The following is a 23,664-nucleotide window of genomic DNA, read 5'->3' as shown; positions in this document are numbered from 1 at the left end:
CTTCAAGAGCCACCTGGCGGTGCACCGGGGCGCCCGCCCCTTCGAGTGCCCGCACTGCGGGAAGGTTTTCTGCGTGGTCTCGCAGCTGAACCGCCACGCGCGCATCCACACGGGGGAGAAGCCCTACAGCTGCAAGGTTTGCGGCAAGAGCTTCGCCGACAGCACCAACTGCAAGAGGCACCAGCGGTCACACCTCAAGGACAAGCAGCTGGCACAGCGGCCCCCGAGCCAGACGCAGCTGCACCGCGCCGACAAGGAGAGGGGAGAGGGGGCCCCCACCGTGCCCACGCTGCCGGCTAAGAGGGGCCGCCCGTCGCGCTCCAAGAAGGCAGCAGTAGAGCCCCCCCTCCCCCAGTGAAACATCCCCCTCGTGGGTGCAGGTGCAGGTGTGAGAGGTTGAGTCCGAGGACTTTGTGCTGACACAGAGGGGGTGCGATGTGTAAATATCTATAGAATACTTTTTTTTTTTTTTTTTAAATCAGTTGTTATGTTTTTTTGCTCAGATAACGAAACTTCCCAATGTTTCGGTGTGTTTGGAAAGTGTGTTTGAAAACAAACAACAGAAACTTATTTATTATTCGCTTAAAAAAAAGACACCCCCTAGCAAATCAGACACGTGGTTTGAGACGTAGAGATGATAATATAGCCCCCCCCCCTCTCGTGTGTGTGTTGCTGTGTGGTTGGATGATTGTAAAGCACTGTGATGAACTGTCTGTCTGCATGCAGTGTGGACTGTGCTAATAAAAATATCAGCTGTTACTGGGTCTCTGTGATTCCTTCTTCTGGGACCTGCCTGCAGGATTCGGGATTGTTGTTTTTTTTTAGGTAGGTGTGGACGCTGTCCTCTTGTTGTCCTCTCTCTCTCTTTCTCTGAGCTGGACAGCAGTCCTCCTGCTTCTACAAACAAGGAGGGGGAGAGGGTGCAAGACGCGGACCGGATTCGAGAACGTAAACCAGCTGGGTCGTCAACAAGGAGTGCTGACCACTATCAGGAACTGACAACCTGCTGACCCTTGGCAAAGTGTGTTTCACTGCAACATGACAATGTGGACTGCTGTACATGATTATACATAACTAATTATTAATTAATAATAATATTATACTTCAACTTAGGATAGAATCGATTATTACGCTACATTATTATAATAATAATAATAATAATAATAATAATAATAATAATAATAATAATAATAATAGGAATCATTCGTGACTATTATCACACGTGTGCACGCAGCACCGACCGCAGTCCTTGCACCGTTATGAAGCGGGTCAGACCCAGTCGGTAACCGAACCCCACTTTCAAGCCAGTGTTCTACTGGTCCCGTTATCAAACGGGGGGGGGGGGGCCCTTCACTGGGACCCACAATCCTGCTGCCTCAGCCCGTGTGCGTGTGTGTGACCCCAGCTCCCTGCAGCTGCGAATGCATTTCTCTGTATGAACACAGGCGGGGTGACGCTAATCTCTCTGCCTGCCTGCAGGGCGGTTTGCAAACCTCATCACAGTGCACACGGCTATATAGTGTATAGAGACCATACCTACACTAAAACGCATTTATAATAATCTCATTGACAACTGCAGGCTGCATTGCAAATCTGACAACGTGCTCCCCTTCGTCTTCTCAGTGCATGAAAAATATTATAGACACGAAAACACCGGTGGACGGGGGGGGGGGGGGGGGGGACGGGGGGGTGGGGGGGGGGGGGGGGGGGGGGGGGGGGGGGGGGGTGGGGGGGTTGGTGGGGGTGGGGGGGGGTGGGGGTGCGGGGGGGGTAGGGGTTAGGGATGGGGGGGGGCAGTGGGTGGGGGCTCCGCAATCACAAAGTGCGCCTGGAACGGTGCAACCCCGCTGCGTGGCAGTTGCAAAAAGCATAGAAAATAGAAGAGAAGGACGTCTTTTCTTTTAAAGCAAAGAAGTAAAAAGAAAAAGAGAACCCTTTTTCTCGAACCCGGCTTCGAACTGCAGCCTAAAAAGAGGCAATCAGAACCGAGACCAACGGAACCCCAAGGTGGTCTGCGGATGTGGGAGCCGGGCTGTGGGTGGTAGGTGAGATAGTTGTCGATTGCAATGGCACGAAAAATGCGTCCCGACCGTACAGCCTGATATTTACCCCTGGGCACGTACACCTTCACATTGTAGGGTAATACCCCCCTAAAAATTAACCCCCCCCCCCCCCCCCCCCCCCCCCCCCCCACACCCCACCCCCCCCCCCCCCCACCAACAGCACTCCTCTCGTCACGCGGGCGCCAGCGGAAGTCAGTCCCCCCACGCCCAACAACGTCACTATATATTACGAACAAAAAATAACAATTAATAAGACACGCCGCGCATATCACGACTGGCAGCGGAAGTCCTGTGCAGGAGGGGGGCGGGAGTATTCGTGCTTTGTTGTTGTTGTTTGTTGTTTGTTGTTGTTGTTGTTTTTTTAATGCTATATAATGCTTGTTTTTTTTTGTAATTATTCTGCACGGCGCGTATCGTGCTGTCTGTGGGACGTGTCTCAGAATCACGCACAATAATAACGAGCGCGTTCGGTGCACTGCTGGGGCCTGCGTGGAGTTTAAATACAGAAAACAAAATACACCCCCCACCCCCCGAACAAAAAAAAATAGATAGATAGATATATATGTTGCATTAGAAGTGATGGCGGGGTCTAGGTATTCAAACCGAGAGTGCCTGCCGTTGACGGCTGAATGCGGAGATGAGAGAGGGGAGAGAAAGAGAGAGGAGAGAAAGAGAAGAGAGAGGAGAGAAAGAGAGGGGAGGGGAGGGGGAGAGAAGAAGAGAGAGGAGAGGAGAGGGGAGGAGAGAAAGAGAGAGAGGGAGAGGAGAGAGAGGAGAGAGAGGAGAGAGGAGAGAGAAGAGAGGAGAGAGAGAGAGAGAGGAGAGAGGAGGAGAGAGAGAGAGAGAAGAGGAAAGAGAGAGAGAGAGAGAAAGAGAGAGGGGGAGAGAAGAGAGGAGAGGAGAGAGAGAGAGGAGGAGAGAGAGAGAGAGAGAGGAGAGAGAGAGGAGAGAGAGAGAGAGAGAGAGAGAGAGAGAGAGAGAGAGAGAGCCCGGGAGAAGGACCAGGGGACGGAACCAGAAAGAGAACAGGACCAACAGATCCTACACGAACAAAGATATGTCTATATGATCTTTGAACACTAGGTCTGTCCAAACAGTACTACGTTTTGTGTGTGCAAACAGGTATATGTTTTGTGCCATCGATCCAAACAGGTTATGTGAAAAACCCATAAGCTGAAACCTCGACTTTTAATCCAGGGGGGGTATGCAATTAAAAAACACGTGTCACATGGCATCCGGTTAAGTCATAACATAAGTAAATAATGCCGTTCATGTGCACAATGTCCCAATAGTCCGCAGTAAGTGTCTTCATTTCTTAGTGTACATGGGTTGTGTTGCATGCAGTTTCACATTTAAGATTAAACACAGTGCAGTTTACAGTCAGTGCAAATAATAATAATATTAACAACCTGCCTGGCTGTCTGCCTGTCTGCATGTGTGTGTGCGTCTCTCTGTCTGTCTCTGGTCACCTTGCCGGGACACTCTTGTAAACGAGTCCTCTGTCTCGGTGGGTTTATTCCCGGTTAAAGGACAGATAGATTAATAAATAACACGTTGTATTGAGGCTGGGCGCGCTCCAGCGAGCGCGCGCCCGAACGCCCGGCACCCTGTTCGTTCTATCCACGCGAAGCGTGTTTGCGCAATTCCTAAGCGTTGGGGTTTCTTCCAAGCAGGAGGTGAGGGCTCCTCTTCACACACTCCGTGTCTACGGGGGTGATTTCATCTGCCTTTTTATTCCAGTTCCTTTTTAAAATCTGTTCCCAATTCCAATTCTAATTCCAGTCCCTTTTTTTAATCCATTCCGATTCCAAGTCCTTCAAACCACACCCAACCTCTGATCAGCCACAACTGGCTTTCACAGCCCGAATCGCATTGACCCTTTAATTTTAGGGCTGACCCCAGGATATCCACGGATCGGTGCTTTGATGCAACCCAGCCTGATTCCCTAGTACCGTAAAAACACTCCAAAAAAGTCACCTAAAACAAATCCAGCTGTATCTTACCCTGGCGAGGGTCCGGACTGGTGCAGTCGACCCCGAAGAGCGAAGCGCTTTGTGTACTGCCTGTGCCCCGGGCCTGGCTGAGAGCTGGTACCAGGAGGTTCCAGATTCAATCCCAATGCGTTGTGTTCGTGACCCTGAGCAAGTCCTATTGGAAGAGACTCTGCAGCAGCAGCAGTTGTTGGTGATGCAGAGTTCACCCCTCTAGTCTCTGCGAGTCGCTTTGGATAAAAGCGTCTGCTAAACGACTCCATTAATAATTTCTTTCTACACGAGGGTGAGCCCAGTCCTGCCCCCTAGTGTCTCCCCTGGGTAGAGCACTGCCGCGTGGAGTGCGGTCAAGGAGATCCTCTGGTCCTGGATTCAGAGGAGATGGACGAAGGTCCGCTTCTTTTACAGAGTTTAGCCAAATTCTTCTTTGTCCTACACCAGGGGTGTCAAACTCGGTTCCTGGTCCCCAAGCGCCAGAGAAGAGAAAAGCAAACACCACCCCCCCCCCCCCCCCCCCCCCCCCCCCCCCCCCCGTGATTTTAATTGGTCAATGTATTTTCCAATCAGAAGGATTGTAACCCCTACCTCTCCCAGGGTCCGGAGTTTTCAACAATGTTTCGTAGCACATGGAACCTTGAATAGAGATTAAATTTGTTATTATTTTTGAAATCCACTGTAAAAGACCTTGGCAGAATAGGGAATGTTTAAGTGAACGCTTAGTGAATCCGTTCTGTTCGTGAAGGAGCTTGAGAAAACCAGCAGACCCCCCCCCCCCCCCCCCCCCCCCCCCCCCCCCCCCCTCCCCTCGAGGACCGAGTCTCAGACTACCTGGAAACAACCAGGCTGAGCGGAAGGCGGAGTGCAGCCATCAGAAGAGATTCTGTCAGAGAGGAAAATTGGGTCAGTTTTGCAGCACCGTGAATCCCACTTCCTTTATATGAAGTGAAGCGGGGGCTCCCCGGTGGTGAAGCGGGGGCTCCCTGCGTGGAGACTGTGCTTTAATCATTAAACAGTAAAAGTTCTCTGCGAGGATTGCTGGATGTCGCAGGTTCGAGTCAAGCCTATTCCTTTACCGACCGTGACCGGGGGTTCTCATGGGGGGGGTCTACATGGGGGGGGGCAACACAATTGGCACATGGAACTGAGCGCTGCCCTGTAGGGAGGGCTTAGGTTTGGCAGGGGAATCCGTGGTTCACCGCTCACACAGCGCCCCCCTGTGGCTGATAGGGTTCCTGCGTGTCCTGCAGTGGAGCCATTCGATCTGTGCTGTCCCTCCGGCACTCCAGCTCTGGTGCCTCTCTGTGGATTTCCGCAGAGCGAAAAATGAGGGATTGGCAGGAGCGCGTTTTCGTGGGACACCAGAGACGTTCCATTCCCAGAAGCACCCTCCGCGGGGGGGGTGGGTTTGCAGCGGGGGGGGGGGGGTTGCAGATAAAATAATAAGGGGCATTTCAAATTGGGGAGGGGGGCCCCCCCACCCACCCCCTGTCGACTGATTTATACACAAAAAACCATAATGGCGAGACCAGGCGAGTGCTCCAGGGTCTCTGGCTAAAATAACAGAATAGCTCCCCCGACTGGGGGTTCAAAACGGGCTCAGTAAATCAGACTGCCGGGGAACAGAGACCCAGCGGACTGCGGATCTCGAGGGCTGGGACTGAGCACAGACACGACAAACAGCAAACAAGAAGGAGAAGAAGAAGAAGAAAGTTATTAATCGCAATACTGCACAGCATCGCAGTCCCCGATCAAGACCTAGCTAGCTAGAGGTAGAAACATCAGGATTATTCTCAAACTGAAACGACCAGACACAAGCCTGGACTTTTATTTTTGAAAATGCAGCTTTATTACTTTAAGAAAACTTCTCGAATAGACGTGGTGCCTGTCGGCTGCACTGATTGGAGGGGGGTGGGGGGGGGGGGGGGGGTTCTGATTCCATGGTAACGGTGATCACATGGCCCTGTGCTCAGTGTGAGGCTTGTCTGGCAGCCAGCAGGCGTTTCTGACTCGCTGGCAGAGGAAGCCGTGTGAGCAGAATGGAGTTTGCTGAGCTTGTGTTGTCAAAGCTGGCCTTTATTTTGCAGCTGCTGTAAGTGAGATGGGGGCAGCATGGCGGAGCCGGGCCTTGCTCTCAGAAAAACCTGCTTTGTTTGCGTTCGTGTTTGTTTGTTTGTTTGTTTTTGTCTTTACAAGAAGTTTAACAACACTGGCTGTGTCGGTTGATGCTGAAATCTGTTTTGTGAAGCTTTCTGCACTGGGAGACAGGCTAATGGACTCTTCTTTTTTCCTCATTCCTCATAAAGAGATTTATTGAGAAGGTGTTTTTTTTTCACTGCAAGTGTGGAAACGTAAAATCTGTGTGACAAATATGGGGGAGGAAAATCTGTCTCTCTCTCTCTCTCTCTGTCTCGTTCTGTCTGGTTGAGAAGCGTTCCTCTGAACCGGGAACCCTAATCCGGATCTGGTTCGTATTGTTCCGTTTCAGAACTCGTGCCGCAGATGCCGTTCCTGGTGCTGCATTAACAAATCCTGAAGGAAACGCTTCCAGTCTTTCTCAGTGTCCACCACTAACGCTCCCACTGGAAGTCTTTTTTTTTTTTTATTTTAAATGTCTTTTTAGATGTTTTAATCCATTTTTAGATAATAATTATATAAAATATAACCAAAAAAAAAAAAAAAAAAAAACCAGCAGCTGGGTATTTCTCAATAAGAACGGAATGATTTGATAACCCTAATAGGACAGGAAAAGATTATTTGGCATTGCTTCTTCTATTGCAGTGCTTTGGGACGTGCGTGTTTGCGTGTGCTTGTTTGCGTGTGCGTGTGCGTTTCTTGCTTCTGTGTTTTTTGCAGCCCTCCTGCACACACATGCTTGCCGGGACTCTAGCAGACTCGTGCCGGCCCGTTTGAAAAGGTAGGTTCAGCGTCTCTGTTTGTTTTTTTAACAACAGACACCCTGTTGGTACCCGCAGAGGGCGGGGGGGCGGCTGCGGTTTTGATCTGGGAGAGGGGTTATCGGCAGGGAAGCTTGGAATCTGTTCTGGAGTCCGTGGGAGGTCGGGAATGGATCTGTACCTTTGTGTGTTCATTTTTATGTGATTTTTTTTTTTTTTTTTTTTTTTTTATAATGAAAGTGCACTTGCAGGAGTTGTATTTGTTCACGTTCACCAGAGGAAGTTTGACCTCCAGGGCCACGAATCTTGTCAATCTGTAAGAGTTTCTTATCCTGAGAGAGAGAGAGAGATGGGAATGAAAGACTGGTCTCCAATCTGGAGGAAGAAGACCTTCGCTCTCTAGAGGGTTCAAGCCTGAAAGTCAGTTGACTTTGTCGAATAAAAACAAAACAAAACCCCATTGTGGTATCAAGCAGGCCAAAGTGCTGTGTTTTTTAAATTGTGTGTCTGTTTTTGGAAAGGGGGGGAGGTAGTGTTTTCTGTCCTGTCTTGTGTAGCCTGCTTGGGTTCGTCATTGTCAGGGGTCTCCAGCTCTGGTCCTGGAGAGAGGCTGCAGAGTCTTCATCTGACCCGAGCTCTTGGTTACTTTGATTAAAACAGTTGTTGTCTTTAGCGGAGATTGCCGTGCGTTCAGACCTTTTAGCTGCCGGTGATGTAAAGACGCCTATAAAATCTTGCTGATATTTCTCTTCTGATTCCTTTTCTTCGCAGTGGTCACCCCCTCGCCCCCCCACCCCCCGGTCGATGGCACGCGGCGCGGGAGCCGATTCAACCTGGCAGGCGAACGCTGTGATGGGAGAGGAGTCTACATCCAGCGGCTCTCCCCAGAACCTGCCGGCGATCTGCAGCCCTGACGAGGACCTGACCCGGCACATCGAGAACCTGATTGCGATCGAGCTGGGCGCCTGCTGCCTGTCCGACCTGGAGAACTCCGTCGACTTCTGCGACCCTAGCCTGGGGGTCGAGGACTATCCTTCCACCCAGACGAAGGCAAAAACTCCCGCCGGCGCTACCACGGATGGCTTTTCGCAACTCTCTCGCCCCGGCTTGCCCGGGGAAAGCGCGGACAGTAAATCGAACAGCGGCGTGGCTCCTTCGACCACGTGGCTGGACCCGGCTTCCTCCTCGGCAGGCTGCTTTCCCGGGAAAGGAATCGTCCCGGGTCTCACCTGCCACTTAATAAACTTTGCGGAGCAGAGCGTGGGGGGGTTTCCTGCGGGGCAGAGGGACGCGCCCCCCCACCGTGACGCGGTGGGCTTCCCCTCCTGGCACGCCAGCATGCTGGAGCCGTATTCGGACGTCAGCAGCTGCTCGGGGGACGAAGCGCAGGACGTAGCAGCCAGGCGAGACGGGAGTCTGACGAGGGAGGGGTGGGATTCCAGTCCCCCCTCCCTGGAAGACGGCGGAAGAGGAGGAAGAACCGGGGGCGACTCGCCGGCTTTTGACGCCGATAACGAGGAGGAGTCTGACGGCAGCGGCTCTCCGGAGAATCCTGCTACACCTCGCACAGCGGACGGAGGCGGCTTTCCGCGCCAGCAACCGGAAAGAAACGACCCCGTGAAACCACAGGGCTCGGAGAGCTCCCCAGACGGTGAGACTCACCCAGAAGGGGGTTCATCCTCCGAGAGCAGAGACATATTGTCGGAGCCACGGCAGAATGACAGCGCCAACGATCGTCGCGCGGGGGGTGGTTTATTGGAAGAGTATTCGAACATCGGCAGCCCTGTGGAGGATGTGGCTGAACCGTCCACTTCCTGTAATATAGACGGCATACGGGACAGTCAAGCCCAGCAGATACTGGTCCCTGTCTCCAATCATGTCATCAACTCCTCAGAGACAGAAATAGAAACAGCCAGCAGCCCAGGGCACACTCCCGTCCAGGGTACGCAAGGACTCCAGGAAGCTGAACCGAACGCAAGCAGGTTGTTGGACGAGCCACCCGCACACGCCGAAAACTTGGCAGTTCCAAATGTGCACCGCTCACCCATGCGTGAAGAGACTGCAGCCCTAGATGTGGGATTCCTTGCTGCTGTTGCTACAGCAGAGCTGCCAGGACGCTACTCGGATGTGAGCAGCTGTTCAGAGGATGAGACAGGAAGCCCAACCCACCGTGCCGCAGAGGACGATACGTCCCACTCCGCGGATCCTGGCGGTCCGAACCGGCGTGCCGAAAGTTTACCGGATCAGGAATCGGAGGAGCCGGAGCTCGAGGAGACCAGCGAGTTGCAGGAGGCGAAAGAGACGGAAGACTGGAATGCAGGTCTGCTGGAGGGGGAGCCCGAGCGGGAATCGGAGGACGAGGTGGATGAGGGGGAGAACTCTGCAGCCGACGTGGTCTCCGAAGAGGAGGCGGAAAGCCGGAGAGGTTCGGAGTGGAAAGTCGGTGGCTCTCAGTACATGGACCTGGCTTCCTCCCTGAGCATGGGGAGGATTCTCTTCCCCGTCGTCGCGCTGAAAAGACCCCGCGCCCCCGGCACCCAGGAATCCTACGACTGCGCCGCGTGCGGGGAGAGGTTCAACAACGCGGAGGGCGTCATTGCACACCACCACGGAGCCCACACCGAGCAGCGGCTGTACAACTGCCGGGAGTGCGCCGGCTTCTTCACCAGCAAGAGCTTCGTGGAGAGTCACCGGTGCGGGGAACCACCGGACTCCGGACCACCGCCCGGCTTCTCGTCCGGGAAGAAATCTGACAGCACGAGAGAGCACCTGAAGAAGTGCCGTACGGTGGACGGACGCTACAAGTGCAGCCACTGCAGCGAGACCTTCGTGAAGACCTACGACCTGTACAGCCACGAGCGGAAGCACACAGGGACCACGCCTTTCCGCTGCCAGGACTGCGGACGCTATTTCTCCCAGGGGCCCAATCTCAAACGGCACATCGAGACCGCCAGGGCAGGGGGGCGGAAGACCGGGTGCGTTGTGGGAAACGGAACGAAGACACCGGACGAGGCGCCTGTGAAAAAAAGGCGTCCTGGACCCAGGTCTTTCCAGGAGTCGCAGCAGCGGCTCCTGGCAGAGACAACGGCGAAGAATGATCTCTACGAGAATTGCTCCCGCTGCTATGTCAGGCTGGTCGATTTCAGGAAGCTGAAGGGTCGCAGGAATGCGCAGCAGGCGCTGCAGGGAAGCTGCCCGCTGGCCGGGAAGGGTCCGTACGAGTGCACGGCGTGCGGGCTGAGCTTTCACGTGAGGAACTCGCTGCTCGCGCACAGCCTGGCGCACGGGGACGAGCCTCCCTTCAGGTGCTTCGCCTGCATCAAGACGTTCGAGACGTCGTCCAACAGAGCGCGGCACGTCGCCATGAACTGCCGGGCCGGGGAGGGCAAGCAGGGGCAGCTGCTGGCGAAGATGAAGCGGTCCCGGGACGTCGACACCGGACTGGGTACCTACAGGTGTCCCAGGTGCCCCATGATTTTTAAATACTCCTTCGACCGGATCCAGCATATGGGGCACCAGTGCCCCTACTCCTTGGCAAAAAAGGCGGACCTGGTGGTGCCCAACCCTAACGGCACGGGCGACCTGTATAAGTGCGCCCTGTGCCCCCAGCTCTTCACCCACCCCTCGAACAGGACCCGCCACATGCGCCTGAGCTGCAAGAACGCTCGCGGGAAGCGGGACGGGCAGAAAGCCGGGGCGCAGAAATCCGTGGCCGCGGCTGCAGAACGCATGAGGAGAGCGAGACCGCAGGACAGCTCCGTCTTCCGCACCTCCGGGGACCCCGCCCAGCCGTACGCCTGCGAGTTCTGCCAGAAGAAGTTCCGGACGGGGCAGGAGTGCCGGGTGCACCGCCGCATACACACCGGGGAGCGGCCTTACCGCTGCTCCTTCTGCGGGCTCCGGTTCATCCAGTCGGGCCACTTGAGGGGCCACCTGCGCGTCCACGGCACGAGGTACCAGTGCGACAAGTGCAAGAAGGTGTGCGCCACGCTCGCTGAGCTGTTCAAACACAAGAGGGTGCACCGGAAAGGGGGACCCCAGGGGGACGAGGCGGAGGCGAAGTGGAAGGGGGTCCCCGACGGGGGACAAGGCGAGGACAGGCTGTATGAGTGCGAGACCTGCAAGAAGCGCTTCTCCCTGGCCAGCCACCTGCAGCGCCACTCGCGCTCCCACGCGGGGCAGACCACGTTCAAGTGCTCGGAGTGCGGCCAGGTTTTCGGCACCGCGCAGTCGCTGAAGCTGCACTGGCACAAGCACCGCTCCTTCAACCTGACGTGCAGGTTCTGCAGCAAAGCGTTCAGCCAGAGAGGGAGCCTGGTCCGGCACATTCGCATCCACACGGGCGAGAAGCCCTTCCCTTGCAGCCGGTGCGGGGAATTCTTCCCGCGCTGGGACGCCCGTAAAGTGCACCAGCTTAAGTGCGCGGGCAGCATGGCGGCAGCGGCAAGCGAGAGCGGCCCTGAGGAAAAAAAGGCGACGACGAAGGGGAAGGAGGCGCGCAGCGGAGCGGTTCGGAAGCTTGCGGGAGCGAGCGATAACAGATGCAAGATCTGTCTGAAGAGCTACAGCAGCTTCCACAGCCTCAGCCGGCACCTCAACACCCACTCCCCTGTCAACCGATACTTCTGCAGCAAGTGCAACAAGGGCTTCTACCGGAAAGACCACCACCTGAGCCACGAGGTGAGGTGCAACGGGGTCCCGAGGAAGCCGCGGGGCTCCCTGAAACCCTTCAAGTGCACCGTCTGCAAGAAGAGCTTGAGCCGGGTCGACTACCTGAAGTGTCACGTGAAGAAGTGCGCCGCTCGCCGGCTCCTCGAGGGAGGGGGGAAGCTGGGGGGCGACTCCGGTGCGTCGGGAGATCAGCCTTCCCGGTCCCAGAACAGCACGACCGGCAGCGGCGGGAATAACGGGCTGCCGCCTCTTCTCCGCGTGAAGAAAGAACCGGTGGACGAAGGCGAAGGTCCCGGGCAGGATGTCGAGCGGCGGCAGCACAAGTGCCCGCACTGCCACGTGACCACGATGAGCCGGCAGAGTTTGGTGAAACACTTGCGTTTGCACGCCGGGGTGAGCCCGTTCCACTGCAGCCAGTGTGGGAGGGGCTACAACCGGAAAGACAGGTGGCGCCTCCACGAGAGTTACTGCACGGGTCAGGGTGGCGCTGCTGCTGCTGCTGGGAGGGAACGGAAAAGAAGTAAAGACGGGCGCTTCGTGAAGCAGACGGGCACAGGAGGAGAGCCGCCAGCCGGGCAGTACCGATGCAAGTTCTGCACCAAGAGCTTCCCGGGACCGAAAGGGTTGCGCCGGCACATTCTGACCCACACGGACGTCAAGCCGTACCGCTGCGAGAAGTGCGAGAGCTGCTTCACCCGCTACGACTACCTCAAAGTGCACCTGCTGAGGTGTCGGGGCCAGCACAGGTGGGCGAGGGCGGTGGAGCGCGGGGCGAGGGAGGCACCCGCCGACAGAACCCGGGAAGAGGAGGAGACGGCGAGACAAAAACCCGGCGACGACCGCCTGCGGAAGAAAGCCCCGGAGGGCAGCGGCGGGAACGAGGACGGCGAGCCGGGGCGCTGCACCTACTGCCGGAGGACTTTCGACAGGAGTTCGGATTTGAGGAGGCACGTCGCCATGATGCACCTCACCAGCAAGCCCTTCCGGTGCGCGTGGTGCGCACACACCTTCACGCAGCAGAAAGGCCTCCGCTTCCATCAGAAGACGTGCAAGAACGGGAACGTCGACCCGAAATGCATCGGACTGCGCTCGGCGCAGCAGGAACCTGACGGGGTGAAAGCTGCCCCAAAGGGGACCGGGGGAAGGGTCGGAGTCGGTAAGACTTCCCGGGAGACCTCCAAGCTCCTGCAGAGGATCCAGACGCACTACGCCAGTCCGTACGAGTGCCAGTTCTGCGCCAAGAGATGCGTGAGCAAAATGATTCTGATCCGACACCTGCGGACTCACACCGGGGAGAAGCCTTTCGGGTGCAGCCGCTGCGGCCAGCGCTTCATCCGGAAGGAGTATCTGAAAAACCACCTGACAAAATGCAGCCTGCGGCGAGAGGGAGCCGGGACCCGGGAGTCCGCGCTCTGTGATAAGTGCGGAGATTTCTTCACCTCTCAGAGCAGCCTAAAAGCCCATCAGAAAAGCTGCGTGGTGCTGCTGAAGCCCCCGGAGAGCGCGAGCAAAACCGGCGCCAGCGTAGCCGCTACGGAAATCCAGCAGGTCTTCATCTGCGTGGAGTGCGGGGAGGGCTTTCAGAGTTTTGTTGAACTCCGGAGCCACCTGCAGCACGAGCACTGGAGCTGCGTCCAGTCTGACGAGCCGGCGCAGGGGAGCGTGCGTCAGGCGAAGGTTAACGGGCTTCTCCCCAGCGTCAAGCAAGAGCCTGAGGACGACGGGTACGAACTGCCGGTGAAGACCCTCGAAAACGAGCCGAGGAAAGACGCGCCCATCCCGCTCCCCGCTCCCGTTCTTCCTCCCTCCTCGACGCCGAATAAGAAGGCGGTGGCGGCAGCAAACACCACCTGCCCATACTGCTTTATGAAATTCCGTCAGAACGGGTCCCTGGTCACCCACATCAGAGTGCACACGGGCGAGAAGCCGTTCGTGTGCGCGTGCTCGACGGCGTTCCACCGCAAGGACTACCTGCTGAAACACGCCAAGATCTGCAAGGAGGCGAGGCCTTTCCGGTGCGAGAACTGTCACCAGGACTTCAGCCGGACGGACTTGCTCAAGAGACACTTGAGGAGATGCGGCGCCCCCACCCCCAAGGGAGGGGCCCCCCAGGCCGAGGGGGGACCGGCGAAGGTGAAGGAGGAGCCGCAGAACGAGGACGACTGGCTGAAGATCTACTCCAAGAACACAGTGCTGGTGATCAACAGCGGCCCCAAAGCCACCGGCACTGGAGTCCTGCAGACGCGATTCTCCTGTAAAGTTGGGGACCAGCAAGACTGTGAGTTAGAGGCCCCCGCTCCTTCTTCTTCCCCCTCCTCCTCCTCCTCAGAACCCCGGCACTCCCCTCGCCGGGCGGAGAAGCGCTACGGGCTCGATCTCGCGAGCCCATCGGAGACGCCGAGGAAGAAGCTGGAATGCAGCCTGTGTGGCGAGAGCTTCGACTTGCACAAGCAGCTCCAGAGACACAAGCGCGAGCACTCGGGGCTCGGCCCTTACAGGTGCGCGCAGTGCCCCCGGACCTTCCACTACCCCTCCGACTTGATGCGCCACACCCACATCAGGAGCCTCGGCAAGAGACCCAACGAGGACCCCGCCGAGACGGTGACCCACACCTGCATCTTCTGCGAGAAGCAGTTTTCCAGTCGGCAGCTGCTCATCAGACACAGGGAGGTCCATCGGCACCAGATCCGGTTCCAGTGCACCCGGTGTGAGAAGAGCTTCACCATCCGGAAATCTTACCAGCAGCACCGGCGCAAACACCTGTCGGAGGAGGAGGAGGAGGAGAGAGACAAAGGCAAGAGCCGGTCCTACGAAGACGATTCGGATTCCGAGCCTTGCCTCCCGTGCCACGTCTGCGGGAAGAGCTTCGCCTCCGTGGCGGCGTTGGAGGAGCACCAGCGCAGCCACCTGGGCAAGCAGCCCCACGAGTGCGGGCAGTGCGGACAGAGCTTCCTCCAGGAGTCCCAGCTGCGGCATCACCAGCGCAGCCACGAGAGCCCGTTCCAGTGCGGCCCCTGCGGACGGGGGCTCCCGTCCCTTTTGGCACTCCGCAAGCACCAGAAAACCCACAACGCGCAGCGGCCCATCCCCTGCCCGCAGTGCCCCCAGCGCTTCAGGTACCAGTCCCACCTGCGCAACCACCTGGAGACGCACTCGGGAGACCCCTTTCCCTGCGACCTGTGCAGCAGGACCTTTGCCTGGAAGAGCACTCGGGACACTCACCGGAAAACGCACGCGCTCCAGGAGACCGGGCAACCGCGGGAAGACAGTGTAGCCCCACCCCAGCCCTCTCCACCGCCCACACCGTCAGCCCCCCCCCCTCCTCCTCCTCCTCCTCCGTCATCTAAAGACAGATCGGCCCGAGCCACGGGGGGGCTCCAGAGGGAGCTGGCCCAGCTGCAGCAGCCCGGAGGAGGAGGAGGAGAGGAGTGGAGGTTCTCCTGTCAGATCTGCGGCAAGGGTTTCCGGTACCAGAGCAAGCTGGCTGAGCACCAGGGGCACCACGGCGCCGAGCGACCCTTCACCTGCGTGGACTGCGGCCGCCGCTTCGACCAAGGGTTCCAGCTCCAGGAGCACCGGCTGAGCCACGCGCCCAGGAAACCAGAGCAGAAGGAGGAGGAGGAAAAGGAGAAGCCGTACCAGTGCCACACCTGCGACAAACGCTTCGAGCGCAAGAGCAACCTCACGGTGCACCAGAAGAGCCACGTGGAGCCCACGCTGTACGAGTGCACGGAGTGTGGCGGCGGCTTCCAGGGGATGGGGGCCTTCAAGAAGCACCGGTGCGTCCGCAAGAAGAAGAAGGACTCCTCGCGCCGGCAGTCAGCCGGGGTCCGATTGGGATCGGACTCCGACGAGGAAGGGTTCTCTTCCCGGTTCCCGTGCCACGTCTGCGGGAAAAGCTTCTCGACCTTCCGGAAACTGGAGGAGCACCAGCGCTACCACACCGGGGAGCGGCCCTTCGAGTGCCAGGAGTGCGGCAAGCGCTTCTACCAAGCGGGGCACCTGAGCAAACACCGGAAGACCCACGGGCGGCAGCACCAGTGCGAGCAGTGCCCCCGCAGCTTCAGCACGCTGCAGGCCTTCCTGCAGCACCAGGGTCTCCACGACAGCGCGCCCCCGCGCCGCCGCCCCCTCCGCCACCAGTGCCCGCTCTGCCTCAAGTGGTTCGTGTCGCCCTCCGACCTGGCGCGCCACGAGAGGACCCACGCCCCCAAGGGCCAGCCCGTGTTCCAGTGCGACGTGTGCTGGATGACCTTCGGACAGGCTGCACAGCTGAGGGTCCACCGCGAGAGCCACGTGGGCGAGGTGGTGTACGAGTGCCCGGACTGCGATATGGTCTTCGCCTCCTTCCAGCTGCTGGAGCAGCACCAGAGCGTGCATCAGGACGGGGCGGGGGGGTCAAGCCTGAACGGGAGCCCCCCGGACCCCCAGAGCCTCGGCGCGTCGGGCTATCTCTCCGCGGACCACGCCCACGGGGGCGGGGCTGTTGTGATGGCGCAGGTTTGATAAGGAAGGGATACTTTAATTCCGAGCTGAGAAACGGAAACTCCGCTACCCAGCTTCCGTTTTTAATGATCTAAACGGTGGCGGATCTTAATAGCGCCACCCTAAGAGGTGTGTCTACCCACCATCTCCATTGCACTTTCTTTGATTTTGAGTGTTTGTTTTTTTTTCCCCCCCAAAGTACTGGTGCTAAGAATCTGCTCTGCAGAGCGCCCTGGACACTGCAGCTGTATTCATACAGAGGTGAAGAGACACAGTGTAGAGATGGGATTAAATCATTTAAATAAACCCTTCATCCCCCCTATATATTCAGCAAAGAAATCCTGCCTCGGGGGGTTGAGGGGTGGGGGCACACTAATAAGCAGCAGCCCCATGTGCCCCCTCCCTTCCTAAGAGACTTCCCCCAGGGGTGGGGGGGGGGGGCGTGGAAAGGGTGGGGCTTCCCGGGCAAGGGCGTTTGTTACGTCGGTCAAGTCCAGTTCTTTTTCGAAAATACTTTTTTTTAAAAAAAAACAAAAAAAAAAAAACATTTGTAATGTGTTTTATTTTTCCTGCGAGGGGGGGCGGGGGGGCTTTCACTCCTAACCCTGAGAACATGTACCTGCTGTTACATATTGTTTTTTTTTGGTTCTTGTAATAAATAAATAAACCCTGTGGGAGTAGAAGAGGAAAAAAAACCCCGAAATCTCTTGTACTGTGAGGTTTGTTTTTTTTTTTGGTTGTTTTTTTTTTTTTTTTTTTAAATTAGTCACTGGGGAAGGGAGTCAGACTCCCGCTGCACAGCAGTCTGATCCAGTCCTGGTTTTACTAGGAGTTTAATCAGACACACCTGAGCTTGTTAGCTAGACACACTGGGGGCTGATCAAGCTGGTAGTGAAACCTGGACTGGGTGACACTGCTGTGCAATAGGAGCCTGATTCCCAGTCCTGTGCATCTCTGTATTATATTGGTTGATTTCTGTATTGACAGTCTCTCATAGAAAACCATAGGGATGGAAATAAAGGCTCCTGCTGCACAGCAGTGTGATCCAGTCCTGGTTTCACTAGGAGTTTAATAGTAAGACACACCTGATCTTGTTAGCTAGACACACTGGGGCGCTGATCAAGCACCCCATTAAAATACTTAGAATTAATAATAACAATAATAATAATAATAATAATAATAATAATATCACTTTGGTCATTATCTCTCACATTTATCAGTCATCTTTGATTCCAACCCCTCATAATATCCTGATTAACACAGAATAGATCAGCGCTGGCTTTAATAAAAAGATAAATACATTTATTACGAAAGCAAATCAGATGTGTTCTTCAGGGATAGAGACTCCTGATGTGATGGGGCGCAGTAATTCGCAGTGAATACACCTGCAGTGTTTCTCCGCCAGCGCAGATCTCTCCCCCAGGCAAGAAAAAAACTTTCTACACAAACCACAACGCGTTCTAATCTAAACAGATAAACAGCAATCTTTATATAGCGCCTTTCATAGCGGAGCACCATCACAAAGCGCTTTGCAAGATACGAGACTAGGGTGTGTGAACTGTGCATCAGCTGCAGAGTCACTTCCAACAGCGTCTCACCCCAAAGACGCAGCGCAAGGAGGTTCAGTGGCTCGCTCGGGGTCCCACACAGGGAGTCAGGGGCTGAGCTGGGATTTGAACCCGGGTCCTGCCGGTTACATGTAGGGTTTGATGCCGCAACCTCAAACGAGGTTGTGACACACTGCTAAGAACCTATAATATATACACAAACTTCAGCCGCCAGGGGGCGCCACCGAATGAAACGCAATCACTCAGGCCCCAAAAAAGGAGCGTGTTGCCCCAGGAGTCCCTTCCGGTTGAGCCTGCATGGTGACGGATGCGGGATGCGGGCTGCGGCTGCTGTGTTGTAATGCATAGCCGAGCTGCGGGTTTTGCAAAGTGAACGCTGGTGGATGCAATCCACAGACCGCAGCATGTTGCAGGCAACCCGGCCACTGCGTAGCGCGCAGTCCGAGGAGCCCGGCGCTGCACGGTGAAGCCGGTGCGCTCAGAGCAGACTGTGGGGGAGAGGCGTGCTCAAGTTTAGCGCCATTCCGCCCGGGACAAAACAATAGGGGATATTGAGTGGAGGAAGAGGCATCTGGTCGGGGCTCAGCTGCGGGAACCCCGCGCAAGATGGGGAGGTGCTGGTCTTTGTTATTCAGCGTCACCGGCTGGAAGTAAGCATTGCTTTTTGTAAAGATTGCATGCTGTGTTGTGATTGCTAGACAGTGCGGGCAGAGGCGTTGACGGTTCTGCCAAAAAAAAAAAAAAAAACCCCAAAACACTTTACCTTTTAACTTCAGTAAAGCGCGAGCGAGAAGGTAGCAAAAAATATCCATCTTGCAACGAGACGCGTGTGCGAGTAAGCGGCGTGCGCAGGCAATTAAAAACAAAACGTGATTAGGATATTCCAATTAGTCGGTATTTTTTTTATTGATTTATTTATGTTTATTTGTTTATTTATTTATCCAAGTGAACATAACTGTAATGTTTGTGGGAATCACAGAACTGTTTGAGAGAGAGAGAGAGAGAGGTGGGCGAGGGTGTGGGGGTGTGTATGTTAATATTTTTGGAGTTAAAATTGATGGTCTGGCCATTTTAAAGAAGCGTGGATGTCTGTGTGTGTGGGAGATGTGGGGACGGGACGCGCGTATATAAACTTGCGATCACACCATTTCAGTACACGTGTGTAGAATCCACGCAGCCTGCTGTTAGCTCCGATGTGTAGCTCAGGTGCGTCTTATTGTCAGAGTCCTAGTGAAACCCCGGAGAATATCGCACCGCTTTGCACTGGGGAGTCAGATTATTTTCCCCTCTGCCCTCCACAGCGGTGTGAGGCAATGCACTGGTTACCGACTGGCGGAGCAGCAACGCATTCTCCTTCACACGCAGTGCATTGCATTGCAGCAATGCATTGTCTTTCACACGCAGTGCATTGCAGTGTGCGGTGCAGCAACGCATTCTCCTTCACACGCAGTGCATTGCAGTGTGCGGAGCAGCAACGCATTCTCCTTCACCCTGTGGACGCTGTGCCTTTAGTGCGCGGCGACCTCCTGTGAGGACAGATCCGAACCGTCTTCCTGTGTGTGTGTGTATATATGTGAGATGCAGAGGAAAGCCAGCCAGTGCACAATGGTGCCAGATACTGTATTTTCCCGTCCCCATATAAATGGAATATGGGAAAAAAAATAATTTAAATATAAAAATGTATATATTATGTGTCCATTATCAGTTTTTTTTTTTCCCCCCCCAGATATTTTCAGTATTTCATTTAGTGCCTTGCAAGGGTGAAGTGTTTGTGTCCGTATAGTGACCCATTCTTCCCTCTTCTCTTTCTCAGAGCCCGGAGTGAATAGACATCATCAGAACGCAGAATTCCAGGCTCTCCTCCCCATTCGCCCCCCCCGCAGATGTCAGTTTTAAATCGACCACAAGAACCGCAGCAGCCCCCCCAGCAGCGCCCCCCGTCGCGATGTCGCCGCCGCCCCTCATTAAAGCGTACCGCTGCCACATGTGCGAGGAGAGCTTCAGCGCCATGGGGCTGCTCATCGAGCACCAGTCCGCGCACGCTGGCCAGGGGCTGCTGTTCTGCGGGAAGTGCGAGGGTCTGTTCTCCTGCCGAGACCAGCTGGAGCAGCACCAGTGCACCTCCTGCACCTACATCTGCACCTGCGGCAACGGCTTCCCCCAGTACCCTGCCCTGCTGGAGCACATGCGCTCCCACGACGAGGGGCTGCCCCCGGGGTACCCCGACCCCGTCGCGCAGGCCCGCTCGCACACGCTGCTGGCCGACTTGGTGAAGCAGAGGCAGCAGGAGAAGGGAGGAGGACGAGCCGGGACCGGGGCCCCTGCGGGCTTCGGAGAGATGGTCGTCCTGAAGCTGCGGTTTCTCCCCGTGGTCAGCATCAGGCGCCAGGAGGAGGAGGAGAGCGTGAGGGGCCACAAGTGCGGCATCTGCGGCTGGACCTTCGTCAGCCTGGACCTGCTGATCGAGCACCACACCAGCCACGGCGCGGACGCCGTGTACGGCTGCCGGAGGTGCCGGAGAGCCGTGAGCAGCAGCGTGCTGCTGGAGAGACACGCCTGCGCCCCACGGGACCTGCTCGGGAACGGAGGCTCCTTCCGCTTCGACGGCGTGGCGGTCATGCAGGGGCAGGGGCAGGTGCCGCTGGGCTACGTGGGGGACGTGTCCCGTCGCCGGGGGGATCTGGAGAAGCACCAGGTCTCCCATTTGGACGGCAAGCCCTTCCACTGCCACAAGTGCCACAGGTTCTACCTGCAGAAGAGCAGCCTGCGGAAACACAGGTGCCCCGTGAGCGACAGAGACCCGGGACATGGTCTGAGGAAGAGCGTCAGTCACCGAGGGGAGCAGACCGTGTTCATCTACAAACGCAGCGAGTGCGCGGGGTCCGGCGGGCTGGGCCACGGCATCAAGGAAGTGAGAAGTCAGGTCAAAGTGACGTTCCGGGAAAAACAGCCCCTGACCCAGCCACAGCCCCTGACTCAGTTTCAACCACAGCCCCTAACCCTGACCCAGTTTCAACCACAGCCCCTAACCCTGACCCAACCACAGCCCCTGACCCAGTTTCAGCCACAGCCCCTAACCCTGACCCAGCCACAGCCTGAGCCTCGACCGCTGCTTCTGATCCAGTCTCCGCTCCAGTCTCGGCTCCTGCCTCAGACTCTACCTCATTTGCAGGCTCAGCTCCTTTCTTCTTTCCAGACTCGGGCTCGACTCCAATACCAGCGCCAGTCTCCGCTGCTGCGCCCGAGCCAGACCAGCAAGGCTCTGCCCTCTGACCGGCTGAGTCAGAGCGCGGACTGGCACAAGGACCGGGGGCCGGGCTGCGTCCGAGCGAAGGGGCCCAGCTGGTTGGACCCCAAGGCCCGGCTGCTGATCCTCCGCAAACCCGAGTCCGAGCCTCCTCTCCCCCTGGAGGAAGATTTCGTGTTCCGCTCGGCGCGCGGGACAAGGACTTACCAGCGCGGAAACTGCAGTGTCGGCCACACCCGGCCCTTCGTGATGCCGGAACCAGAGAAGAGCAGCAGCGAGGTGCAGGCGGGTGGGGGACCGCCTGAGGAAGAGAGATCGGAGGCCCCTCCCTCCCCCACCAAGAGGAAACTGGAGCTGCAGTTTTCAGAAGAGGAGGACGACGACTGCATGATCGTCGAGCCCAACCAGCAGAACAACAAAGAGGAGGAGGGGAGGAGGAGGAGGAGGAGAGCGGAGGAAGAACACGAACCTCAAAACCCCCGAGCTCTCCCAGCCTCCCGGGACTGCAACGGCACGGACTCCCGGGAAACAGATCCGCCCGCGGGGTCCCGCGAACAGGAGGTCCTGCCCCCGGAGGAGGAGGAGGATCAGGAGCAGCGCAGCGAGACCCCCGGCTACCAGAGGCTGGAGGCGGAGTGTGGCAAGACGCTGATCCGTAAGAGGTGCTTCGTCCCCTTGACCAGGATCCGGGAGGAAGAGGAGGGTGAGGGGGCCCGGCGCAAGAAGACGATGACGTGCGAGCCTGGCGTCAAGAATCTGTCTGTAAAACCAACGAAGGGAGGAGGAGGAGGGGTGGGGGGGAACCTGCAGGAGACGACAACCCCCCCCAAAAGGAAACTGGAGCTGGAGTTCTCAGAGGAGGAGGAAGAGGACTGCGTGATCGTCGAGCCCAACCAGAAGAAGATAAAGAGCGAAGCGGAGCCTCAGCCTGTTGAAATCCTCCCGGCCTCTCGGGGCAGCAACGGCACCGAATCCCGACAGGCTGTTTACCACGGTCATCAGCAGCGGCCCGACCAGACCTTCCGCTGCCTGCGCTGCGGGACCCTCTTCCCCCAGTCTGAGGCGCTCGCCCGGCACAGCGAGGCCTGCAGCCGGGCGCCGCCCCAGCGGGGGAGCCCCCAGCCCTCGCGGCTTCTGTGCGGGAAGTGTCGCACGGGCTTCCCCTCCAGAGCGGAGCTCGACCGGCACCTCCGGGATTCCCGCTGCCTGCAGCAGGCTCTGCTCACCCGCCAGGTTTGTGACCGGGGGTTCAGCGACGAGCAGCGGCTGCACGGATGCCAGGACCCCTACCGCTGCCCAGGCTGCAGGGAGAGCTTCGCCAGGCAGGGGGCGCTGCAGGAGCACATGCGGGCGCACGGGGGGCTGGCGGACGGCGCGCTGAGACAGGAGGGGTGGAGGTACAGAACGGGCTTCTGTACCGTGCAGTACTTCCCCGGGGTGAAAGAGGAAGGCTGAACAGACGGACAGACAGACAGACAGACAGGCAGGCGGATGCACTGCTGCCTTATCTTTTTTTTTAATTTTTAAATTTTTTGTTTTTTGAGGCCAGCCGCTCGAACTGAGAAAAATAAATAAATATTTGACTCCTTTTTATTTTGTATTTGAAGGACTGGCTTGTAATGTTCGTATTATTTCTGTGTGTGTGTGTTTGCCTCTACATGCTAGGGGCTGTTCTTTATTATATTTGTATGTATGTATTTTGTCTTTTTTTTTTTTTTAAACTGTAAAAATGTTTTTGTTTTTTGTTTTTTTAAGCCAATGTGTTGTTTGACCAGTTGCAAACCTAACAGACAGACCTCATGACTAAAGTGTGTGTGTGTGTGTGTGTGTGTGTGTGTGTGTGTGTGTGAGAGACTCTCTGGTACCAGCAGGAGTTCACGAGCGGTGTGCGGTTCTTGCAAACACTGCAGGACTGGGCTTTACAACAGGCAGTGACTCGCGATCCCTGGCCAGCTGATCTCTCGTGATGTGTGAGAGACAATCTCGTGTCCCGTATTCATTCTGTGACAGACCCTTCTGTCACGGGTGCGAGTCCAGCGCAGCGCCCTGGAGTGGGACCCTGCCATCTGTTAAATACACAACGCTGCAGTTCACAGCCTGGCGTTGTTACCACTTTGAAAACTGTGTTTAAAAATACTTTCTGCTTTCAGTGTTCCATTAGGGTTATTATAATTTTTGTTTTATAAATGTGTGTAATCCAGTTTTTAATGGTTTATTAAAACCAGAAAAATGAAGCATATTATTATTATTATTATTATTATTATTATTTAATCCAGAGAAAGTAAGATACTGCAAGTCTTCAGCACCAGCTGATGCTGTTGATAGAAATTAAATCAGCTAATTCCATGGCAGTATTGAAATACGATGTGTGTGTGTGTGTTTTTTTTTTTTTTTTTTTTTTTTAACTTTGACACAAAACCTTAAAAATGTGCGTTTTATTAAATGTTTAAAACACACACCCAGAACTGTATAATTCAAAAGGCTGGTTTCACAGACCCTGGCTAGCACTGGTGCTGGGCTGCTATACCGGAGATCACGTCCCGTAGTCCAGGATCGGTGCTGATCAATGTGGAACCAGCCTGTAGACTTGATTCTGTGTGGTGAGCGTTCACTGAAACTCACAAATATGTTAACTAAACTTAGCAAAACATTGAAAAAGGGGATCCTTTTTCCCCCTAGACATTGTATATATATATATATATAATATATATATATATATATATATATATATATATATATACACAC

The 23,664-nt window shown here is 56.0% G+C and overlaps 2 protein-coding genes across 4 annotated transcripts; both read left to right on the top strand.

Annotated features, from left to right (window-relative positions):
- The first annotated feature begins 6,012 nt into the window (after positions 1–6,012).
- On the top strand, positions 6,013–16,492 carry znf1035 (zinc finger protein 1035). 2 transcript variants are annotated; one of them, XM_041235167.1, is made up of 2 exons: positions 6,013–6,143; positions 7,720–16,492. In XM_041235167.1, exon 2 carries the CDS (start codon positions 7,753–7,755, stop codon positions 16,123–16,125), a length of 8,373 nt encoding a protein of 2,790 aa, XP_041091101.1. In that variant the 5' UTR covers positions 6,013–6,143; positions 7,720–7,752; the 3' UTR covers positions 16,126–16,492. The 2 variants fall into 2 exon arrangements, with proteins under 2 accessions (XP_041091101.1, XP_041091100.1); XM_041235166.1 differs by lacking the exon at positions 6,013–6,143 and adding an exon at positions 6,157–6,968.
- A 1,480-nt stretch (positions 16,493–17,972) lies between these two features.
- On the top strand, positions 17,973–22,446 carry LOC121304204 (zinc finger protein 33A-like). Of its 2 annotated transcripts, XM_041235188.1 has the most exons (3): positions 17,973–18,322; positions 19,486–20,659; positions 20,690–22,446. In XM_041235188.1, the coding sequence occupies exons 2-3, from the start codon at positions 19,618–19,620 to the stop codon at positions 22,372–22,374; spliced, it is 2,727 nt and encodes a 908-aa protein (XP_041091122.1). In that variant the 5' UTR covers positions 17,973–18,322; positions 19,486–19,617; the 3' UTR covers positions 22,375–22,446. The 2 variants fall into 2 exon arrangements, with proteins under 2 accessions (XP_041091122.1, XP_041091121.1); XM_041235187.1 differs by having other exon boundaries at positions 19,486–22,446.
- The last annotated feature ends 1,218 nt before the right edge of the window (positions 22,447–23,664 follow it).

Source organism: Polyodon spathula, chromosome 37, assembly GCF_017654505.1.
Source record: "Polyodon spathula isolate WHYD16114869_AA chromosome 37, ASM1765450v1, whole genome shotgun sequence".
NCBI classification, from domain to species: domain Eukaryota; kingdom Metazoa; phylum Chordata; class Actinopteri; order Acipenseriformes; family Polyodontidae; genus Polyodon; species Polyodon spathula.
This window is presented reverse-complemented; position numbering and strand designations above follow the sequence as displayed.